The 20,437-nt window shown below is 47.3% G+C and overlaps 1 protein-coding gene across 5 annotated transcripts in view; it reads left to right on the forward strand.

Moving 5' to 3' along the window:
* The first annotated feature begins 1,925 nt into the window (after positions 1-1,925).
* The window catches only part of PDE6D (phosphodiesterase 6D), a 50,584-nt gene continuing 32,072 nt past the window's right edge, over positions 1,926-20,437 (forward strand). For 2 of the 5 annotated variants that reach the window (XM_069103705.1, XM_069103704.1), the window contains exon 1: positions 1,926-2,178. In XM_069103705.1, the coding sequence (XP_068959806.1) occupies positions 2,129-2,178 (50 nt within the window). In that variant the 5' untranslated portion in view covers positions 1,926-2,128. The remainder of the gene's footprint in view (positions 2,179-20,437) is intronic. The other 3 variants (XM_069103707.1, XM_069103708.1, XM_069103706.1) reach the window with 2 other exon arrangements.

Here is a 20,437-nt window from a genome sequence, read left to right on the forward strand (position 1 = left end):
AGTCTCAACTAAAACCCCACCTTCTATAGGAAACCTTTCCTAACCCCTCTTAATTCTAGTGCCTTCCCTCAGTTAATTATTTACTATTTATCCTGTATGTTGCTTGTGTCTACCAATTTGTTTGCATGCTGTCTCTTCCATTGGATTGTAAGCTCCTTGAAGGCAGGGACTGTCTTTTGCCTTTTTTTTTTGTATCCCCCAAATCTTAGCACAGTGCCTAGCACACAGTAGGAGCTTAATAAATGTTTATTGATTAATGCATTGTGGGGAATATGGAGAAAATGGCAGTCCTCATCCCTGGCTCCAGCCTTACTTCATCTTGTTATGTATGACTCGCATCCATTCCTGGTTTGGTTTTTTTTATTCTGCAAAAAGACTGCATCTGACTTATCTAGCTTTCTCTCTCCTAATAAACACCTGTGGAAGACCTTTTCCTGTGCTTTCCCTCATGACTCTTTGTCCACCCCACGAGGGCACCATGGGTTCCCTGGGAGCAAAGTGACTTTTTTATGCTAGGCTTGGAAACCAATGCCCCAGGCCTTTGTTAGACAGCTTTCTCTTTCCAACTCAGGGCATAATCACAAACATCCAAACTTTTCTAACTACACATCCGAGGACTGAGTCACTATCAATCTGGAGGTTTCGTTCTGTTCTATCAGACTCTAAGCCTAACTTGTTGTAAGCATACACTTAAGAGTTATATATAAAATAGATTTGATGATTTGGGAAGGAAAACATTGGCAGTTGGGATAATAATAGCCAAGCACTTCATGCAGTGATTTGAGGTTTGCAACGCACTGTACCTACATATGTTATTTGATCCTCATTTTACAGATGGGGAAATGGAGACAAAGGTCAAGTGACCTGTCCAGGGTCACACAGCTAGTAGGTGCCTGAGGCTGCTGTTGAACTTGAGTCTTCCTGAATCCAGAATCAAGCAGTGGTGGAGGTGGGCTTGAGGAAAATCATTTCCTCAGGCTTGTAGAGAGGGGGAGGGGGAGGTGTGGGAGAGAGAGATAAGGGGAAATGGGGAAGGAAGAGAATGAGAGAGGGAGAGAAAGAGGGAAGGAGAAAGAAGAGAAAGGGGGAGGAGGGAGATGGGGAGGGAGAGAATAAGGGGTTGAAAGAAAGGGAGGGAAAAAGGAAGGGAAAAGAAAGAAGAGAGAAAGGGAGAGGGAGAGAGGGAAAGGAGGGAGAGAGAAAGGGAGGGGGAGGGAGATAAAGAGGGAGAATGAGAAAGGGAGGGAAAGAAAGAGAGGGAGAGAAATTGGGAAGGGAGCGGCCGGGCAGGGAAGGTCAGTCAGGAAGAAGGGGGGAGAAAGGGAAGGGAGAGAAAGAAGGAGAGAGGGCGAGGAGAGGAAAGACAGGACGGGGGAAGGGACAGGGAGGGAGAGCCACCCACACGTGGCTCTGGAGGGCACAGGAGCCCCACGCGGTTGGATGTTTACGAACGAGTCCACGCGAGTCTACCCACACGGAGACCCAACTTCGGGAGAGCAGCCCGCGGGACGTCATGGGACGCGTAGTTCCCGGGCCTCTGGGGAGCGGACTCTGAAGGCTCCAAAGCGCGCAGCATGCTGGGACTTGTAGTCCCCGCGCTCAACTCTCGGAGCAGAGCCTCGAGGTTGCCGGCAGAAGAAACTGCTCTTATTGGCTCTCACCCACCGCCGGGGCGCAGCGGGCCGCGGCGCGAGCGGAAAAGATTGACCCAAGGAGGCTCCCGTCTCAGGTGGGGTGGGGATGATGACGACCGAGAGACGGTCCTTCGGTGGGGGACGCTCCTCCTTCCCTCGCCGAAGCCGCTCCTTCCTCTATTGGTAGGATCAGATGCCCATCCATAAAGAGGGGCCGGCCTCCGGCAAGATAGCGGCTTCCCATTGGTTATAGGGGCGGAGGGCGGGCCGGAGTGGGGGAGGGGGGCGGGGACCGCTGCCGCCTCAGTCGCCGCCGCCTCTTCAGCAGAGAATCCCGCTCCGGCTCCGGCCCCGGCCCGGCTCCGGCCCCGGCTCCGGCTCCGGCTCCCCTCCCTCCGCCACCGCCGTCATCGTCGCAGTTGCCGCCCCTGGTGCTGCCCGCTGCAGGTGACTAGCTCCGGGGCAGCGCCGCCCGGAGCCGCCGGCGCCTCGTCATGTCCACCGAGGACGAGCGGGCCCGGGAGATCCTGAGGGGCTTCAAGCTGTATCCGCTCGCGGGGGAACGTCGGGGCTGGGGGGCCCCGGGGGGGGGGTGAGGGGCGGGGGCCCTGCGCCAGGGGCCCGGGGGGCCCCGTCCAGGAAGCCGGAGGGACCCCAGGGCCATTGGGGGAGAGGGGACGCGGTCCCCGAGGGCCGCGGCGAGCGCGCGGGACGGGAGGGCGTGGCGCGGGGGGCGCTCCGTGAGTGTCTTCCTGCCCCCTTGGCGCTTCCGCCTCTGTTTAAGCGGCTCCGGGGGGGGTCTGAGCCCAAGCGGAGCTGCCCGTGCTTGCGCCTCGAAGCCCCGCAGTCGGGCTGGTCCGGACTTATCCCCGCGCGCCGCTTCCAGCAGCGCCGATGTAGAGATGCCAGAGCCGAGCGGCCGCGGCCGGCCTTCCTCCGGGCCTCCGTCTGCTTCTCTGAGCGCCAGCCAGGAGGGCAGCCAGGAGCTTTGTGGGGGAGGCCGGAAATGCCTTTTGTGACAGCCCCCCTGCGCTTGCCTCCTTCCCTCTTTCTGCCCCGTGCAGCCACAGGGCTGGTGCTTCTGACATGGTGACATGCGGGTACTTGACTTTTCTGAGAACTGGATTCCAGAAAGTGACCCCATCCTCCCATCAAGGGCAGATTTCTAGGGGCATGCTGCTCTTTTTTCCACGCCCGTGGCTGTGGATTGTCTCTTCCCTTTTCCCCAAGTAGTGCTGGGCTTGGTCATGTAGCACGTATGAAGCTTCTAAGAAGGAGGGAAGCGTGGTTTCTTAACTCGCTAGAAATCAGAGAGTATCTGTGAATAGTGTATGAGCAAAGCAGGAAGCGGGAAACACCTTTTCTCTGTCAAATTTTATTCTTGCGAAAACTGAAGAATTAAGTAGCTGACAGAAATGGAGGAATTGATAAGAATTCAGAACCTGTGGCCGTCTTGTAGGTAAGAAGGTGAATCCATCAGTGCAGCAGGGGTGTGCATGTACTGGGTCCTCTATTGAACAAATTTAGGGAAAGATAATATAGGAAAAAAGTATCGGAGCAATTGCTCAAATCCCCTCCAATTGTGTTCTTTGGGTTAGTAGAGCCTGGCACATGAGGGCTAAGGCTGAAAAACTAGGAAGTTGCTTTTATGTAAAAATAAAATAAGTCTCTAAGTTTTGGTAACTTAAAGAGAACTGTATGCTTTTCTTTAGGCTAAAAGTAACAGTAACATAGAATTTCCACAGGCTGGCACAACCCCACCTTGGCTTCAGGGACTCCCTCTTTTATCCTTCCTTCTTAAGTTTCCTTTGCTAGATCATCATCTTTCTCCTGCTCCTGTGTGTGAGTTCCTCTGGGCTTTGACCTGGGTCCTTTTCTCTTTTTCCCACTTGTGATGTTATCAGCTCCCATGGGTTCAATTATCATCTCTTTGCTGATGACTCCCTAATCTATATATCTAGTTCTAATCTCTTTCCTGAACTGAAACCCTTCATTGCAAAGTGCTTGTTAGAATGTCCAAACTGGCACTGATCCTCAAACCTGTTCTTCCTCCAAACTTTCCTAATTCTGTTGAATGTAGCAACATCCTTCTAGTTAGCCAGGTTTGTAGTCTTAGAGGCATTCGTTTTATAAAAAAAAATAAATTTGTATTGATGTCTCTTGTTTTTTAGTGTCATCAGAATTTTCCCCACCATAACTTTCTCTCTGCCTTCCAGAAAGCCATTTCATATACCAAATGGTATTTTTTTTTTCCCTTTTGGAGGAAGGAAGGCAGGACAATTGCGGTTAAGTGAAAATAGTATTTTTTAATAGACAAAAAGGGGGGAAAATCAGTACAACCAATGAGTACATCAAAAAGAAGCTCCAAAAACATGTACCATGTGTAACACCTACGGCCCTCCCACCTTCCACAAGGAAATGGGTTTGGAATCTCCTCTCATGTCTCCTCCTTCAAGTCATCCTTGATCTTTATCATTTTGCTCCATTCACTTTAGATTTTGTGTATGTCTGTGTGGTTCTTTCTGTTAATATTGTTGTAATTACTGTGTATATTGTTTTCTTGGCTCTGCTTACCTCAATTCTGTGTCAGTTCATGCAGCTCTTTACAAGCTTCTCTCTGTATTCATCATATACATCGATTCTTATAGCATAGGAATATTCATTTACACTCACGTACCACAGTTTGTTTAGTCACTCCTTAGTCAGTGGGCATCCACCATGTTTCCAAGTCTTTGCTGTCACAAAAAGTAGTGATTGGTATTTTGGTGTATATCCAATATATGTTGTATATAATTCATATCAGCGGATTCCTTCGTTGTTAAGCCCAGAGTCTCAGGGTCAAAGGGTTTGGACAGTTGGAGTCATTCTTGAGTCTTTCCTCTCTCTCACTGTTTATAATCAGTTGTCAAGTCATCTAGATTCCACTTTCACAACATCTGTCCCATCAGTCTTCCTTTGTGCAGCTCATGTCTTTGACAATCTCATCAGCTTTCATCTGTATTATTGGCCTTCTGATTAGTCATCCTGCTTCCAACATCCACTCTGAAGTCCGTCCTCCACAGAGCTGCCAACTTGATATTCTGAAACCATAGACCTAGCCTGGTCATTCTTTTACTCAGAAATCTTTGTTCATTCCCTGGTGCCTCTAAGACAAAATTCCAAACCCTTAGCATGGCATTAAAGCACCCCGCAATAGGAATTCCAACTTCCTTGTCCTGTTTCTCATTATTCTCCTTCACACACTCACTTGTTCCAGTCACGCTGACCTACTAGCTATTCCTTGGTGAGGACATTGTATCTCTGCCTCTGTTGAGGAACTCCCTGGTGCTCCTCACCTCTGCTGCTTAAAATTCAGCCCTTCCTGTGAAGTCCAGATGAGGGTCTGCTTCCTCCGTGTGGCCCTGCTTTAGCTCCGCCCAGCTGGCAGTGTCCTTTCACTCCCCAAATTACTGTGTGTTTATTCCACAGTTACTTATCCCTGTTTGTGTTGCACTCCCACCTCAGGAGATTCTGAACTGCTTGAAAGGGTAAACTCTTTCCTCCGCTGGACCATGCATAATACATTTTTAAAGCAATTTTAATAATCAAATTATAAATTAATCAAGTTAATTGAATTACTTGGCTCGGATTTTCTAAGCATGGTGTCTTTGACCAGATGACCTTCCACTCATGATGCAGTTTTTTTTAATTAGGCATTCAATAAATATTCGTTGTTTAATTTGTTGTTCAATCGTTTTCAGTTGTGTCCAACTCTTTGTGACCCTATTTGAGGTTTTCTTGGCAAAGATACTAGAGTGGTTTGCCTTTCCTTATCTAGCTCATTTTACAGATGAGGAAACTGGGGCAAATGAGGTTAAGTGACTTGCCTGGGGTCACACAGCTAGTAAGGGTCTGAGGCCAGATTTGAACTCAGGAAAATGAACCTTCCCAACTCCAGACCTGGCACTCTTTATCACTTTATCTAGTCTTTATCTTTATCACTTTTACCTAGTTATTTGTTGTTTGATACTCCCAAAATACCAAATAAATGCTTTTAAACTTAATGTCTAGATTTTCTTGGCCAAGAAAAAGATAATTAAAAAGAAAAAAACCAACCTTTCCATTCCTTCCTGAATTGCAGCTTTGAATGTCTCTGGTCTCTTTAGTTTTTGACTACACCTATCCACTTAGGTGTAGAGGAAGTTTGGGAAATAACAAAGACTCAGCATTTAGGTAGGTTTCCTGAATTTAACTTGGATTATCAGATGATAACTTCATGTTTTGCAAGGAATAGTGACAGGGAGAGCCAAGGAAAGAGAAGGGTTCCCAGACGTAGCTGTGGGCACCTCCGTCGGCCTGCCAGCCAGAGATCCTGGCTCCAGGACGGTCTGGAGTAGATGGTGTCTGAAGGTGCTTCCAGTACCAAGGAACTGTGATTCTGTGAGGCCAAGCTTTCATGGGTTAGATAAGTAATGTTGGCTAGGCCAAGGTCAAGAGGCCGGGTGGAGCCGCTTGGGCAGCCCAGGTACTCACATGGGAATGAGACGGAGAAGGTACCATGGCTCCGGTGCAGGGTGACAGGATAACCTGAGTGCTGTATGGTTTACCTTTTTGAAATGGGGCGGGGGGGGAGGGCCGGGCCGGCTAAAACAGACGCAGGGTGCAGTAACTTGGTGAAAATCAATCATTTGGAGCCGTGAAGATGATTTTTCCTTTGTAAGTCCCAGGGCTTCTTTCCAGCCAGTCCACATGGCGTCATTCCTTTCACTGAATTCTTCCCGACTTTATTGTCTTTACTGTTCACTTGCCCCTTTCCAAGGTATGTGGCAGTTATGGATGACAGTTTGTGTTGATTAAAGCTGCGAAGCGGGAGCCCAGACTTTAATGTCTCACTTTCCCTCATCCCACACTCGACTGTACCTCTTACAGGGCTGCTTGCTGCTGTCTCTGGCACAGCTCTGCTTCTGCACAGTCACCAGGCCTGGGACGGTGCTCAAGGATTGGCCATTAACTGAAAGGGGCAAAATGGGGTATCCGTCCTGGTGCCTGTGTCCGAGGCTGGACTTTCCAAATGCCCAATTCAAGGATTTCCATTTATCATTCAGATAACTGTTGGAAGATCATCATTTGTTCCTTTGTCCCACTCTTGTCTTCCACTTTGCCCAGACTTGACACTCCAGAGCCTTCTTCTGTTCCTTTTTCTTCCTTGAGCCTCATTTCTCCTCAACCATGACTGAGGCCCTGTGGTCATGGTCGATCTTGAGGCAGTTAGGTCCTCCTTAGGCAGTTAGGCACAGAGGATAGAGGGTTGGGCCTGGAGTCGAGAAGACCTGAGTTCAAAATCTGCCTTACTAGCCAAGTGACCCTGGGCAAGTCATTTAACCTTTATTGGATTTGCTTTCCTTTTCTGCAAAATGGTGATGATGATAATGGAGCCTTCTTTACTTTTAGGTGGATCAAATGAGTTAACATTTGTAAAGCACTTAAGTACTTTACTTAAGTAAACCTTAAAGAGTCATATAAATCTGAGCTTTCATTATCCTCCTTTCTGTTCCATTTCTGTTCAAGCCCTAATTACCTCTCACCTTAGGTGTGTAATAGCTGCTTCCATTCCTTATGCCCTGTGGGCAGTCAGCAGCTCTCTGAAACACTACTCTGGTCTGATATGCAAGCACACTCCCACTAAAAGCCCTCTAAGGCTCCCTATCGCCAGTTGATTACAGTTCAGCCTGCTGTCCACAGAGTCTTAACTTGGCTTTATAGTGCTCTCTGTTCTCTCTCTTTCCTTGTTCCTTGATCTGGATTGTTCTTGTTGCCTTTGCTGCTATAATGCCCTTACCACCTAACCCTATAAGCTCCATTCAAAATTATGCTGTCTTTCAGGGTTCAGTCCATGAAAACTTCCTGAATTGCGCTCCCCACCCCAATTTCTGAATCTTACAGCACTTCTGTGGCACCTATCGCATTCTAAATTAAGGTTAGGTGTGGATATTTGTGTGTACATGTGTGTGTGTGAAGATGAGAACCTAGTGTTACCATTTTTCCCTTTACTACATAATTAAAATTCAAAATAGTAAGTTTGTTGAATTAATAACTGGGGCTCAGTTCTGCTGTCTGCAAGCCTGACAGGCAGCCCTCCAGCTGTATAGCAGATAGGTTCTGGGTCCTACCGCTGCATATAGAAATCCCAGAGGTGGAAGGACCTTCAGAGGACATCCACCGCAGACTTCACTGCAACACGAATCCCTTTGACATTCCTGACAAGTGTTCTGGCATCCAGCCTCTGCTTAAACATCCCTGAGAGCAAACTTCCTATTTCCCAAGGCCACCCCTTCCATTTTCAGACTGTTCTAATTGTTAGAAGGCCTTACTTGCATCCGAAATCTACCACAGTCCCTTAGTGAGATGCGGGGTGGGAGTGAATAGTGTTCTGGACTTGGAGTGAGGAAAACCTATGTTCAGATCCTGCCTTAGTCACTTGTTAGTTCTGGGCCCCTGGGCAAGTCCTGTCCCCGCTCTAAGCATCCTCGACCTCTTACATAAAATGAGTGGTTTGAACTCAGTGGCCTCTGAGCACCCTTATAGCTTTAAATCTGTGATCTCTGAACTTGAACACATAGGCCTGGTTTTGTTCTCTGGAAGCACACAGAATCAGTCTGGTTCTCCAGATATTTGAGAACAGTAATCATTTTTGTTTCCTTCTCCACCCCAAAACTTTTTATCCTCTCCCGGATTAAACATTCTTAGTTTTTTAAAAACTGTTTACCACTTGATGCTCTTTCTTGACCCTTCAAAATATTGGTTTCCATCCATTGGAAACACAATTATTTCATGAATGTGGAGCTAAAAAGAAATAGCATTGCAAGATAAATGATGATTGTTTTGCAAATAATTCTTGTTTACTTGTTTTTAATTAGTTAAACTTTTTCCCAAATGGAAGTCTACTTTCTCTACCTCCCACCTCCACTTTTCCTCCATTGAGAAAGCAAGAAAAACCAAATCCCTGTTACACGTGTATGTAACCAAGCAAAACATTCCCCCTCTTGGCCATGTCTGTACCCCGAGTCTGTTCCCTCTTTGGCAGGAAGTGGGCAGTTTGTTTCATCCTGGACCGTGGGTCCTGGTTGGTCATTTCGCTGATCAGCATCCCTTAAGTCTTTAAAAGTGGTTTGTCTTTACAGTATTGTTGCTCTTGTATAAATTTTTCTCCTGGTTCTGATCATTTCACTCTGTATCAATTCGAGAAAGTCTTGTTTGCTTTCTCTAAAACCATCCCTTCATCATTTCTTATTACACGAAGTGGATAGAACCATAGGCCTGGAGTCTGGAAGACCTAAGTTCAAATCCTGCCTTGGATACTTACTAGCTATGTGGTCATGGGAGAGTCACTTAACCTCTGTTGCCTGAATTTCCTTATCTGTAAAATGATGATAATAAATTTGCCTCCCAAGGTTGTTGTGAGGATCAAATGAATTAATATTTGTAAAGCATTTTTCAAACCTTAAAGCCAAATATAAATGCTAGCCATTATTAGTATTCTTTCACATTCTTGGACTACAAGCTTTTCAGCCATTTCCCAATTGATGGGCACCCCCCTCAGTTCCCAGTTCTTTGCCCCCACAAAAAAGAAATGCTGCTGTAAATGGTTTTTTCTTTATTTGATCTCTTGGGGGGGTATAGATCTAGTAATAGTATTCTGGGTCAGTAGTTCCAGAATGGTTGAATCAGTTCACAGTTCCATTAATGTGCCCATTTTCCCATAGTTCCTCCAGCATTTGTCATTTCCCTTTTTTTTTTTTTTACCAGTTTTACCAATCTGACTAGTGTGAGGTGGAAATTGAGAGTATCTTTAATTTTCATTTCTCTATTACTTATTTAGAGCATTTTTCTTCTGTCTGTAAGTAGCTTGGATTTCTTCCTCTTAATACTACCTGTTCATGTCCTTTGAGCATTTATCAATTGGAGGATACTCTAATTCTTAGAAATGTAAAGCAGTTCCTAATAGATCTTAGAAAGGAGACCCTTATCAGAGAAATTGACCAGAGATTTTTTGCTCATTTACCTGCTTTTTTTTTTTTTAATAGTAGCTTCCTTGGTTTTGTTTGTGCAGAACCTTTTACATTTTATGTGATCAAGCCAGGTTTTATAAACTTCCATTTGATTGAGTCACCCTAATTCGACAGTTTGACTTTTGCTTCTTTGCTTTGGGAAGCTTACTCTTGCACTCTTGTGAAGGAGTTGTCCCAGGCACCAGTTGGCATCTCATTGTCTCTTCATCAGTGCAGGACACCTGCAGTTTCCACATTAATGTGCTTGGTGACTTCCTCTTAAATGTGCTTCTTTCATGAAAAAAAAGCCTCAGTGAAAACAATAAGAATAGCACTTCTAATGCCGGGTGAAGCATTTTACAGTTAGCATCTCCTCTGATTCTCTTGAGAACTCTGTGAGGTAGGTGCTCTTAGGAACCCCATTTTACAATTGAGGAAACTGAGGCAGACAGATGTTGAATGAACTTGCCCAAAGTCACGTAGCCAGTAAGTGTCAGAGTCTGGATTTGGACTTGTGTCTTTCTTACCCCATGCCCAGAGCTTTGTGCATTATGGGGCCCCTAGCGCTCTGCTTCAGCACTTGCAGGAAGAAAGATAATTAGTGATTTTTAAGAATGGTGCTAAGAGACTGGACTGGACTTTCTAACAGAATTCTTTGAGAGTTTTCCTAGCTCCTGGCTGCTTTTCCACTGTGCGTTCAGGTTTTTCCACAACTCTCTTCTCCCATTCACTGCTACCCTCTTTACCTTTACTGAACCCTTTTCATTCCATTGTAATTTGGCTTCTCGCAGTCCCATACCATAGAAACTGCTCTCACAAAGACCACTAGTGAAATCTTTTAAGAAATGCTTTATTGATTTTTTTGAAAACATTACTTGCATATTCCATAGACTCCTTTCTCCATACCTCCTTGTACCAAATGAGGAGAGTCAAACAAAAGCCTGGAGTGCCTGTGCCCTGGCCAGATGGGAAAATGGGAGCATCCTTCCATCCTTCCGGCCTTCCAGGGCAGGTGGGACTACTCATGGCTTTCTAAGAAGCTCTTTGTCATGGCCCAATCTGATGGTCTTCTCTCAGTCCTCATCCTCCTTGACTTTTCTGGACCAGTCAGCCCCCTTGTCCATATTCCTTATGGGTCAGTAGTTATTGATATGTTCTTGATCACCTCTTTCTCCTGGACCTAACCTCGCCTAATCCCAATGCCTTCCCTTTTAGAGTATCTCCTTTTTATCCTGTGTATAGTTTGTATATGTTTGTTGGTTGGTTGGCTCCCTTGTTAGAGTGTGAGCTTCTTGAGGGCAGGGGCTGCCTTTCCACCCCGGTGTATAGCACAGTGCTGGCACATAATAGGCACTTAATATGTGTTTATTATAAAAATTATTATTATTTTGGTAATATGAGCCATTATTTTTTCTCCAAGTTTTTTAGTATTCTCCCCTCTTTCAGATACCTTGAGAATTGATACCTCGGGATCCTTAAAATTGTGTCGTCTAGTGTGATATTCAAACTTTTTCTTACTAGTCAGAGCTCACCCTCTGAAGGCTGTTTGCCACAGCCATGAGGTGACATGGGGGAATGAGTCTGGGGGGGGCAGATTTCTCTCGTGGTACCTGTGGTAGCTGTTGCTTTGATTGTCTGGCTGGTGATGATGCTATAGATCCCTGACTCAGAAGGAGATGTTGGGGGATAAGGGTAGGGGTGATTGTGGTGAACTCAGCTCTTCCAGGTGGCTGGAAAACCCCTTTTCTGAAGGCTCCCAACCTCTCCCCACCCTTCACACTGTGCATGGGGTCATGCCCTGATCCTCTAGTAATGTCATGGTCACCCTGTGTGTGTGAGAGAGGAGTCACATGGGCCTCCCTCTTCTGCATGTCTTCAGGCTAGTCTAGTCAGGCTGAGCTTCCTGCTCAAAGGCAAGGGCCTGAAGGCTTTGGGAATCATGGTCCAAATGTGCTGCTGCCATTACCGATGGGACATCCTTGATGCTCTTCTCCATCTTCCAAGTTTGGGGCTCCTTCTCCATAGAAAAAGGTGTTGAACTTGAGTCTGGCCGGCCACGACCTGGATCCCCACCCCTATTGCCTCCCAAACCAGATTAAATGTAACTGGGAAAGAGTTCACCAAAGAAATAAAAATACAATAAAACACAGTTAACATTACATTCAAAAGCTAAGGGCATTTTTAGCCTGCAGGAGTCCTCTGTAGGCACTAGTAGTCCCCATTTCTATTTCATCCCTTCCCCCACTGTTTTATACAACTGCCAAAAAACTAAGTTGTTTCTCCTGTTCAGAAACATTCAGTGGCTCCCTATTGCCCTAAGAGAAAAGAAGCATTCTGTAGGCCTGGATTGAATTCATTGTAGTCTTGGTTGTGTGATTGTTCTTTGTCTCTAGGGGAAAGACAAGGAGGTCTGGGCTGCCTTTTCAAAGACATTGTTTCATTTATTCGTGGGTGATTTTGGTCAGTCTGATAGCCAGCCCTAAAAATTATTCTGCCATTAAGGGAATATAGTTTAAGATTGTGAGAGGGTTTGTTGACCTTGGTTGGAGGTTAGGTTTTGCCTCAGGCATTCGTGTATTCCTTGAATCTTCCTAAAATCCCACGTGAGGCCCAGGAAAAGCTTTATCTTTGATACTTGTCTTTTTTCCCATGTGGGATGCTTTTCTTTTTGTTAGGGAGGAGACTGAATGTTTCTAGAGCTGGCTTTGAGTTTGATTAATCTAGTTTCAGAAAAGTTAAAAGCCTGTAATCTCCAGACCAGTAAAAACCCAGTTACTGATGAAAGCAAACATTCTGAAGAGAATTATTTCAACATCTCTCCTGCCTAGGACCTGGTGTTTTTGCCAGCCAGATGGTCAAGGAAACCTGTCCTTACCTGCTCTTTCCTTATGTGCATATGAGATATAAGGAGATTACCTGCTTCCCTTTGGTTTAGAAACCTTGGTGTAAGCAGCATGGGTGAAACAGAAGTCAAAGGAATTGCACAACAGCCAGTCTAGAATCCAGGCATTCAAATGAAGGCAAAAGGAAAGGTTGGAAAGAGCATTTCACTAGGAGGTGTGACTTCTTTTGTTAGGAGAAAAAAACATTTAAAAATTCTATCTGTTGAGAGAGACAACCCACGTCCTGAGCATTCTCTAATTTGATAGAGTGAAAGCAGAGAACATTACCTGGGACCCAAAGGTTTGCAGTTGCTATAATATATGGAGAAGTTGGAAGCTGTTCCTTTAGATGCATAGAAAGTCATCAACGCAGGTATATTATCAGGCAGTGATGGGAGTGAGCAGCCCAGGAAAGGGCTGCCAAGGCCCCTGGAGGAGAGGCCTCCATGACCCATTGGGTTTTGGGTCGGTCACTGCCAAGCGATAGAAACTGAAGGGTGAATGGAGGCTTAGAATGCCAGGGAGGCCTTTCCTGGAGGCAGTGTGGGGCTGAGAAAGGAATCGGGTTTTCTGGTTCCCTCTGCCCTACCTACCCTCTGGCCTTGAGAAAATCACTTCAACAAGTTCAAATGTAGTAAATTCAGCCAACATTTCTTTAGTGCACACTTTAAAGTGAGAGGCCTAGTGGGCAGAGAGTCAGCCTCAGAGGCCCGCAGATCTGCCTGTGAACCTCTCCTCAGTCATCTGGGCTTTGGGACCCTCAGCAAGCAAGGCCCTTAACTCCTCAGTGATTATAAGCTGTAGGGAAGTAGCCCATCGCCATTGGCACAGGACTTCTTTACCAGGGAAGTCACAGGTTGGGTAAAAAAGCCCTGAACAAGCTAGTGGGCTGGGCACAGGCGCTCCAGTGACATTCCTGCCCCCAGTAAACTTCCATGGGGGAGGGTGGGGTCGTGACGAGGACACAGATGTGTCAAATACCAGGGAGGACATGATGAGCAGGACCAAGCGAGGGCTCTGGGAATCTTTGGGTGGGGAGAGGATGCTTACAGCTGGAGGGATGAGCTCAGAGAAAGATTTATTCCTGCATGTAACTTCAGGGCTGATTCTGGGGCCAGAGCTTCCGAAGGCTTCCATGACAGGCTGCAAAGGCCCAGGGACTAATACTTCATTCTGAGTGTCGGTGAGACCTGGCTAGGGCCAACCTTGCAGCCCAGTTGTTTGTGGCGTCTGGTGGTCAGCTGGTCACCCAGCTCCTTCGGCAGCTTTCCCTCTCCCCTTGGAAGTGGCTCTCTGGGACATCACAGAAATGTGGGCACAGCCAGAGCTTAGCATTCGCAGCTTCAGTAGGGCCTACTTCAGGCCTCTCTTTGTGATCAGGGCAGCCTCCATAGCATCGAGGTAATGACCCTACTTGTCTGGGGAGGTTTGGCCAAGCCTGGAGAAGGCCGCATGTTCTGGTGCTACAGAAGGGACTGTGCTTATATTTCACCAGCTCCCCACAAAGTACACTGCTCTGGGCAGGGATAGGGAGGAGGAGGAAGAGGAGGCAGCCACAGCACGCAGAGAGGCTGGCCAGGCAGTGATGGAGGCCTTTCTTTGCTGGGGGAGAGGTTTTAGTAGATCTAAGAGGAGGGGCTCATGACTCGAGAGACAGGGGGTTGGCAGCAAAGAAGGCAGCTGGACCTGGAGGCAGGGGTCTATTGGAAAAGGAGGCTGCTGGGCCTGGAAAGAGGTAGGTGAAGGGAGGGTTGGGGGCTCCTCCAGGGACTGGGGTGGGGATGACAAGCTACAGAAAGTCCTGGGTTGAGGGTGCAGTATAGGAAAAGCCTGGTTCTGTTCTGTCCAGATGTTGTTGAAGCAAGACACAAAGTGCAAGTGACATGACTTGTTCTTTAGACATTTATTGGGCACCTGAAGATCCCAAAGAATCATGCTGGATACTAGGGGTACAAAGATAAGAAAAATGATTCAGTCCTTGCCCTTGCCAGCTTGTGCTGTATGGGGGGGTTCACACCCGAGCGTGTGAGAATGGACTGGGCAGAGGGCCCTGGAGAGCCCTTTGTCTGGTTCCCACAGGGCGTGGCTCCTGACCTGAGCTGAGAAGGGAAGGCTTTGACAGGGAGAGATGAGAAGACCAGACAGCATTTAGGCAGCAGTTAGATTTACCAGGCAGAGAGAATATGTTCTCTTATTGGATCCTCCAAAGGAGGTTTTACAGAAAAGGGGGAAACTGAGGCTGAGAGGTTCAGTAATGTTCCCGGGCTCACACAGCTCCGCCCCTTCAGAGGCAGGAGAGGGCAGGTTTAGTTTGATGGGAAGTCAGGGTGAATGAGGGGGAGGATGTGAAATAAGGCTGGAAAAGGAGGGGATGGGTCAGGGGGGGGGGGGGGTCTAAGGTGCCAGCCTGAGGCATTTCCTGCCTCGAAGTAGTAGGGAATCATGGAAGGTTTGAACAGGGAAGTAGCCAGATCCATGCATTAGGAAGACTGTTTGGCAGCTGTGGGAAGCGGGTGTTGGAGAGGCTGAGGTTGGAGACTGGGAGCTTGTGTGAAGATGTTAGTGTCTGGAGGATAGAAGCTGACATCTGAGTTTGGGAGGTGGCCTGAGAGATGTCTTACACGTGCGAGCGGGCACGTGATTGGACACAGAGAGGCAAAGAGAGGGAATGCCCCTCGAAGATGGAGATCTCAGTCTTCTTAGCAGTAACACAGGGCTGAGGACACCTTCCCTTGTCTCCTCCAGGTGCAGGTGAGGTTTAAATGGAGTAATCAGTGGGGAAGAGATTTTCATTGGGAGGGGGAGCTCCTTGTGAGCAAACCCTCCCGATGTGGGTGGGCACCTTCTCTGCCAGGGATGCCTCAGAGAGTGCCCTGCGGCACTGAGAGGCCGAGTCACCCAGCCAGTATGTGACAGAGAGGTAACACTCGAACCCAATTCTTGACTTTCAGGCTCACTCCCTGTCCACTAAGCCAGCCTAAAGAAAGCGTCCTCACCAATTAAGATGTTGTTACCCTTGTTGGAAAGCCCTGGGTCTGTTTCCATTTCGGAAGTGTCTGAGTGGTTAGTAAAAGCATTGCCCCCATGTAGCAGTTTGCTCTGAGTTAGGCACTGCCAGCTTGAAATGCCCCAGAACAAGCCTCGTCTCCAAACAGCAAGCTGGGGGTGGCAGCAGAGATAAAGGCCACGTGAGATGGTGACACTCCAAAACTTGTGTGCCTCATTAAAATTAGATGTCTAAAGCTTCCGTTTTTTCTAAATTGAAGACTTTTTGCAGATTCATCATTGTACACAAGCCAGTGTTTCTTTTTTAAACTGGGAAATGTTCAGATCATAAACCTCCCAGTATGGATGGCATACATGGCTCAAGGGACCCTCCGTCTGTCACCAGATTCAGTGATTTGCTTTAATCTGAAGGAGGCAGTGGCCAGGCCCCGGAGACAGGCCATTGTGCTGACTTTTCTTAGGGAAACAGCATTGCCAAGCCCCTGCAGTCCCTAAGGTTCCTCATTGGGTGGGTCTGTGCCAGTGTGTTTCTGCCCACCCTCTGATGTCCTGTTGAATGTGTCCCTTGAGTGTTAGACCCATTAGATAAAGGACAATTTGTTTCTGTTTGGTTTTGTCAGTGAGTGGAAGATTGTTCCTCATGGTTCAAGTAGTGATCTTTTTCTGTTTAACAATGACTTGCCGTGACTGTTTCCCAGGCTAGATCAGATGTTGACCCTTTCCAAGTGTGCTGTTCTTGCTCTGGCCAGCATTGTTCTGTGAGGGCATCTCTGGCAGATTACATTCACTTGCATGAGGACTTAAGTTTCAAGTAGACCAAATTCTGGTTTCCCAAAGATCCATCTACCCGCAGCTTCTCAGGCTGCCCCAACGAAGGAGAAGGCAGTTGAGGGAGGGCCAGCCGAGATCCCAGTGTGGGAGAAAGGCTCATTGTTACCAGATTGGACCAGAGAAGTGCTTGGCCCTCAAGAAGCTGCCTGCCAGCCAGCTCCAGGTCCTAGACCCCTGATGCTGCAGCTGGGGAGGAAGCCTGCCGGGGCCACCCACACATCTGGGGCCCAAGCTGCCGGCATTTCCAGGGCTACCTATTAGGAGCTAACATTTTCATAATACCTACTGTGCACCCCAGCACTGTGCTGAGCATTTTACAGTTATATCCTTTAATCCCCACAACAACCCTGGGATGGAGATGCTGTTATTTATTATCCCCACTTCACAGTTGAAGACACTGAAGCAAGCAGAGGTTTGGCCCCGACTTGCTAAGTGTCCAAGACTAGATTTGAACTTGATTCTTCCTGACTCCAGGCCTCGCACTCTAGTCATAGTGCCACCTAGCCGCCCCTGTGGGTCATGAGCTGGACACTACATTATGATGCACTGGCATCACTTAAATGTCCTTTTCTTAGTGCCACAGAAGGCAGTGAAAATGAAAGACGAGGTAGGTGGGCTTCCAGAAAGGGTCTCTGAATATTTAACTCTGGAAACAAAGCCCATTTGTGTTGTTTTCTATCACGTTCAAACCTGAAAAATGGTTTCTGTCTAAGGCTGGCTTTCTAGCCTGTTCATCTTTTGTTCTTGTGTCCCTGTTTCAAACCACTGACAGAAGAGTCCAGCAGAACTTAACTTTGTTTCCAAAAACCTTAATTGTTTTTCCTTGGTGGTTTCAGAATTCAAATGGGTCAGAGAGAACAGACGTGGCATCGTGGCTTGGGCCACACAGCCTTGTTTATGCCCCTGGGGCCTGCTTTCATTCAGCCTTTTTGGAGTGCTAGGGCAACTGAGCATTAGATAAACTAGAATAATCATTGACCCTAAGTTTATCAAATCAATGGGCAGGCAAGGTAGTATAGTGAACAGAGTTCTGGACAGGGTGGGATCAGGAGGGACAGGGTTCAAATCCTGCCTTCTTAGGAGAAGAAGGAGACGTATTCCTCAGTATCCTCAGCCATGAAACGAGAAGAAGAATAAGAACTTTAGTACTTAATCCACAGCATTGTTGGAACACTCAAATGAAATGTAAAGGACAGTGTTACATGTAAAGTCTGTTGTTGTTATTACTAGAATAATCACATGCTAACAGTCACATGAGGAAATTCTGTTGCCATAGGATATCTGGATTATTGTAAGGCATTTCTCTAAAGCTGTGTAGTGTCCTTATAGATGAGATTGAGAGATGTAGGGTGGATAATAAGCAAATTTGGAAACTGATGGAGTGTGCCCAAAGTATGTTAATCAGTGTCTTAGTGTTCCCTCGATTGTCCTTGGCCCTAATCTCTTCAGTGATTTTATCAGGGATTGGATTAAAACATGGATGGCGTGCTGAGAAAATGCACAGAAGAGCCGCAGCTGGGTGGGAGGATAGCTAATGAAGAATTGGGATCCAGCATGCTCTTTGTGAAAGGATGGGCAGAATGAAAGAAAGTGAAATGACACTTAAACTTTGATGGATCCTTGACCTGAGAAGGAGCATTTGGCCTTCACAGTTGTGTTCTTTGGTAACCCTGAAGAGCAGCTGTAGTGAGTGGGTGGGGCTGGGAGGCAGATTGCAGAGGAGGTAGATGTGAGTGGAAGGGGAGACAGAGCAGGTGGAAGTGACCTTTTCTGAGAATTTGGCTGCCAAAGGGAGGAGCGATAATGAATGAGAACGTGAGGGGGTGATGAGGTCAAGTGAGAACTTTTGAAAGTTGGGAGAAAACTCAGGCATGTGTGTAGGCTGTGACTAAGGAGAGGTTGAGGATTTTGAGGGAGGTGGGAAAGAGAGAAGATCAGGGCAGTGGGACTGAGGGCACAAGTAGAGATGTTGACTTTGGTGGGGGAAAGAGCCGTCCCTTCATGAGCCACTGAAAGGCATGAGGGACAGTGGTGGGCTTGGGAGATCTAGAATGGCGGCGAGGGAGAGGGAGGGGGTTTAGCTACTGCAATAGGGAGCATGATAGAAGGTCAGTGAGAGGAGAATAAACTGAGTCTTCGGTTGGGATTAGATCATACAAATCTATAGTAGACCCAGTAAGGCAAGGAAAGAAGGTATGAAGAGAGGTTTTGGCTCAGCACAAGGAATGACACTTAAAAATATAAAGTGGAATCAGCTGGTTAAGGAATTCTGGAAGCCGGACAGCTGCTTATTGGAAATGGTGAAGAAGGGATTCCTGCTTCAGGGAAGGCTCAGCTTAGGGTGGCCTCTCAGGCCCTTGCAGTTCTCATATTATGTGATTCTGAAAATATGTCTGGGCAGTGCTTAGAGTGTGCTCAGAGGGAGGCGGTGGATAGAAGGCAGGAAGCCCAGGCACCTTAATTCTCTGCCTCTCGTCAGCTCTCTTCAGGCAGGTCTAGAAAGAGCTTTCCCAAGAAACAAGTTCTGATGAGAAACTATAAGAAAGTTGTAAAAGTCAAAGAGAGGAATGAAGAAGTCAGACAGGAGGAAACATTTTTCATGTTAAAAACTGCTATGAGAGTCGTGGAAATGGGTAACAGTGAGATGGAAATGTTCTAGAACCCAGGCTGATAGTGAGTTCCGAGGAGTTGGCTGGCAGACTCCCTCCTCCGAGTCCTCCTTGGACTCCCGGAGCAGGAAGGGGCCTCGGCAGCTGGCTGCCCTAACTGTGCTTCTACCATAGCAGTCACACCAATGGCTGACATTTGTGTGGCCTAGTGCTAGGTCCTCAGCACAGCCTGGAGTTAAGTGCCATGGGGATGATTATTCCCAATTTGACTTACCCTTAGTCATACAGCTAGTACATTTGAGGTGGAATTGAACCTCCAAGTCTAACACTCATCTCTGCCGCCTTCCTGCCATGTCACCTTCACAGCCCCCCTCACCGAAGTCCAGTTCCTGGAAGTTAGGGCATCACCGTCCCCTTTGAGAACAAAGGCCAAACAACTGCAGTGTCTCTAACGAGGGGTGAGTGAGCTTTTCTTCGAATACCTTCAGTAAAGGGGAGCTTCCTGCCTCTCAAAGCAGCTCATTCCACTTTGGACCAGGCTGTTTGTTAGAAAGTTCTTTTTACGTCTTTCCTATAGATGCCCCCTCGAAGCGACCACACATTGCCCCTCCTTGTTTGGTCCTTTGGGGCCAAGCTAAGCTGGATTCTGCTAACACAGGACAGCCAGCATGTTACTACTAGCACCCTTTCAAAGATTTATTGTTGTTTTAGTTCCGTCATTTTCAGTCATGTCAGACTCATTTGGGGTTTTCTTGGCAGTGATGCTGGAGTGGTTTGCCATTTTTTTCCTCCGGCTCATTTTACAGATGAGGAAACTGAAGCCAACAGGGTGAAGTGACTTGCCCAGGGTGATATAGCTGTTAAGTGTCTGAGGCTGGATTTGAACTCAGGTCTTCCTTACTCCAGACTTGGCACTCTGCACTACCCCCACCTAGCTGATTTCCTTTCAAAGACAGCAGCCCAAGGTGAACTCAAGACTCGGGACTCCAGACGTGATCTGTCCAGGGCAGGGTCCAGCAGACCCAAGACCTTCCTAGTCCTGTTGTGCCATCTTCTATCTTCCATCTCTCTGCTTGTTTCACAAGAGCAGTGTGAGAGGCTCTGTCTGACACTTTGTTCAAAGCGAGGTAAGCAATAACTCTGGCATCCCTGCTTCTGTCAGTCTAGTGAGCCCAACTGCAAAGGAAGCGGCCTGGTCCATCCGGCAGGCTTTGTTCTTCGTTGTGCTGTGGCAGCTCTTTGTGATGGCTGCTGCCTTTTCTAGATCATCACAAACCATCCCTTTAATGATCTAGAACTTTGCCAGGAATCACAGTCAAGCTGTCGGGCCTCTCTGCTTCTCAGGCCCCACTCCCTTCCCTTTTTGGAAAACTGCCCCGTTCTTGTGGCATGGCTTGTATCCTCCACGATCTCTGAGCACTCACTAGCCCCCATTTTTTCAGGACCTG

The sequence above is a fragment of the Petaurus breviceps genome, unplaced genomic scaffold (genome assembly GCF_028583685.1).
Source record: "Petaurus breviceps papuanus isolate PSGF00001 unplaced genomic scaffold, PetGlider_PUasm1.0 639, whole genome shotgun sequence".
Taxonomy (NCBI): domain Eukaryota; kingdom Metazoa; phylum Chordata; class Mammalia; order Diprotodontia; family Petauridae; genus Petaurus; species Petaurus breviceps.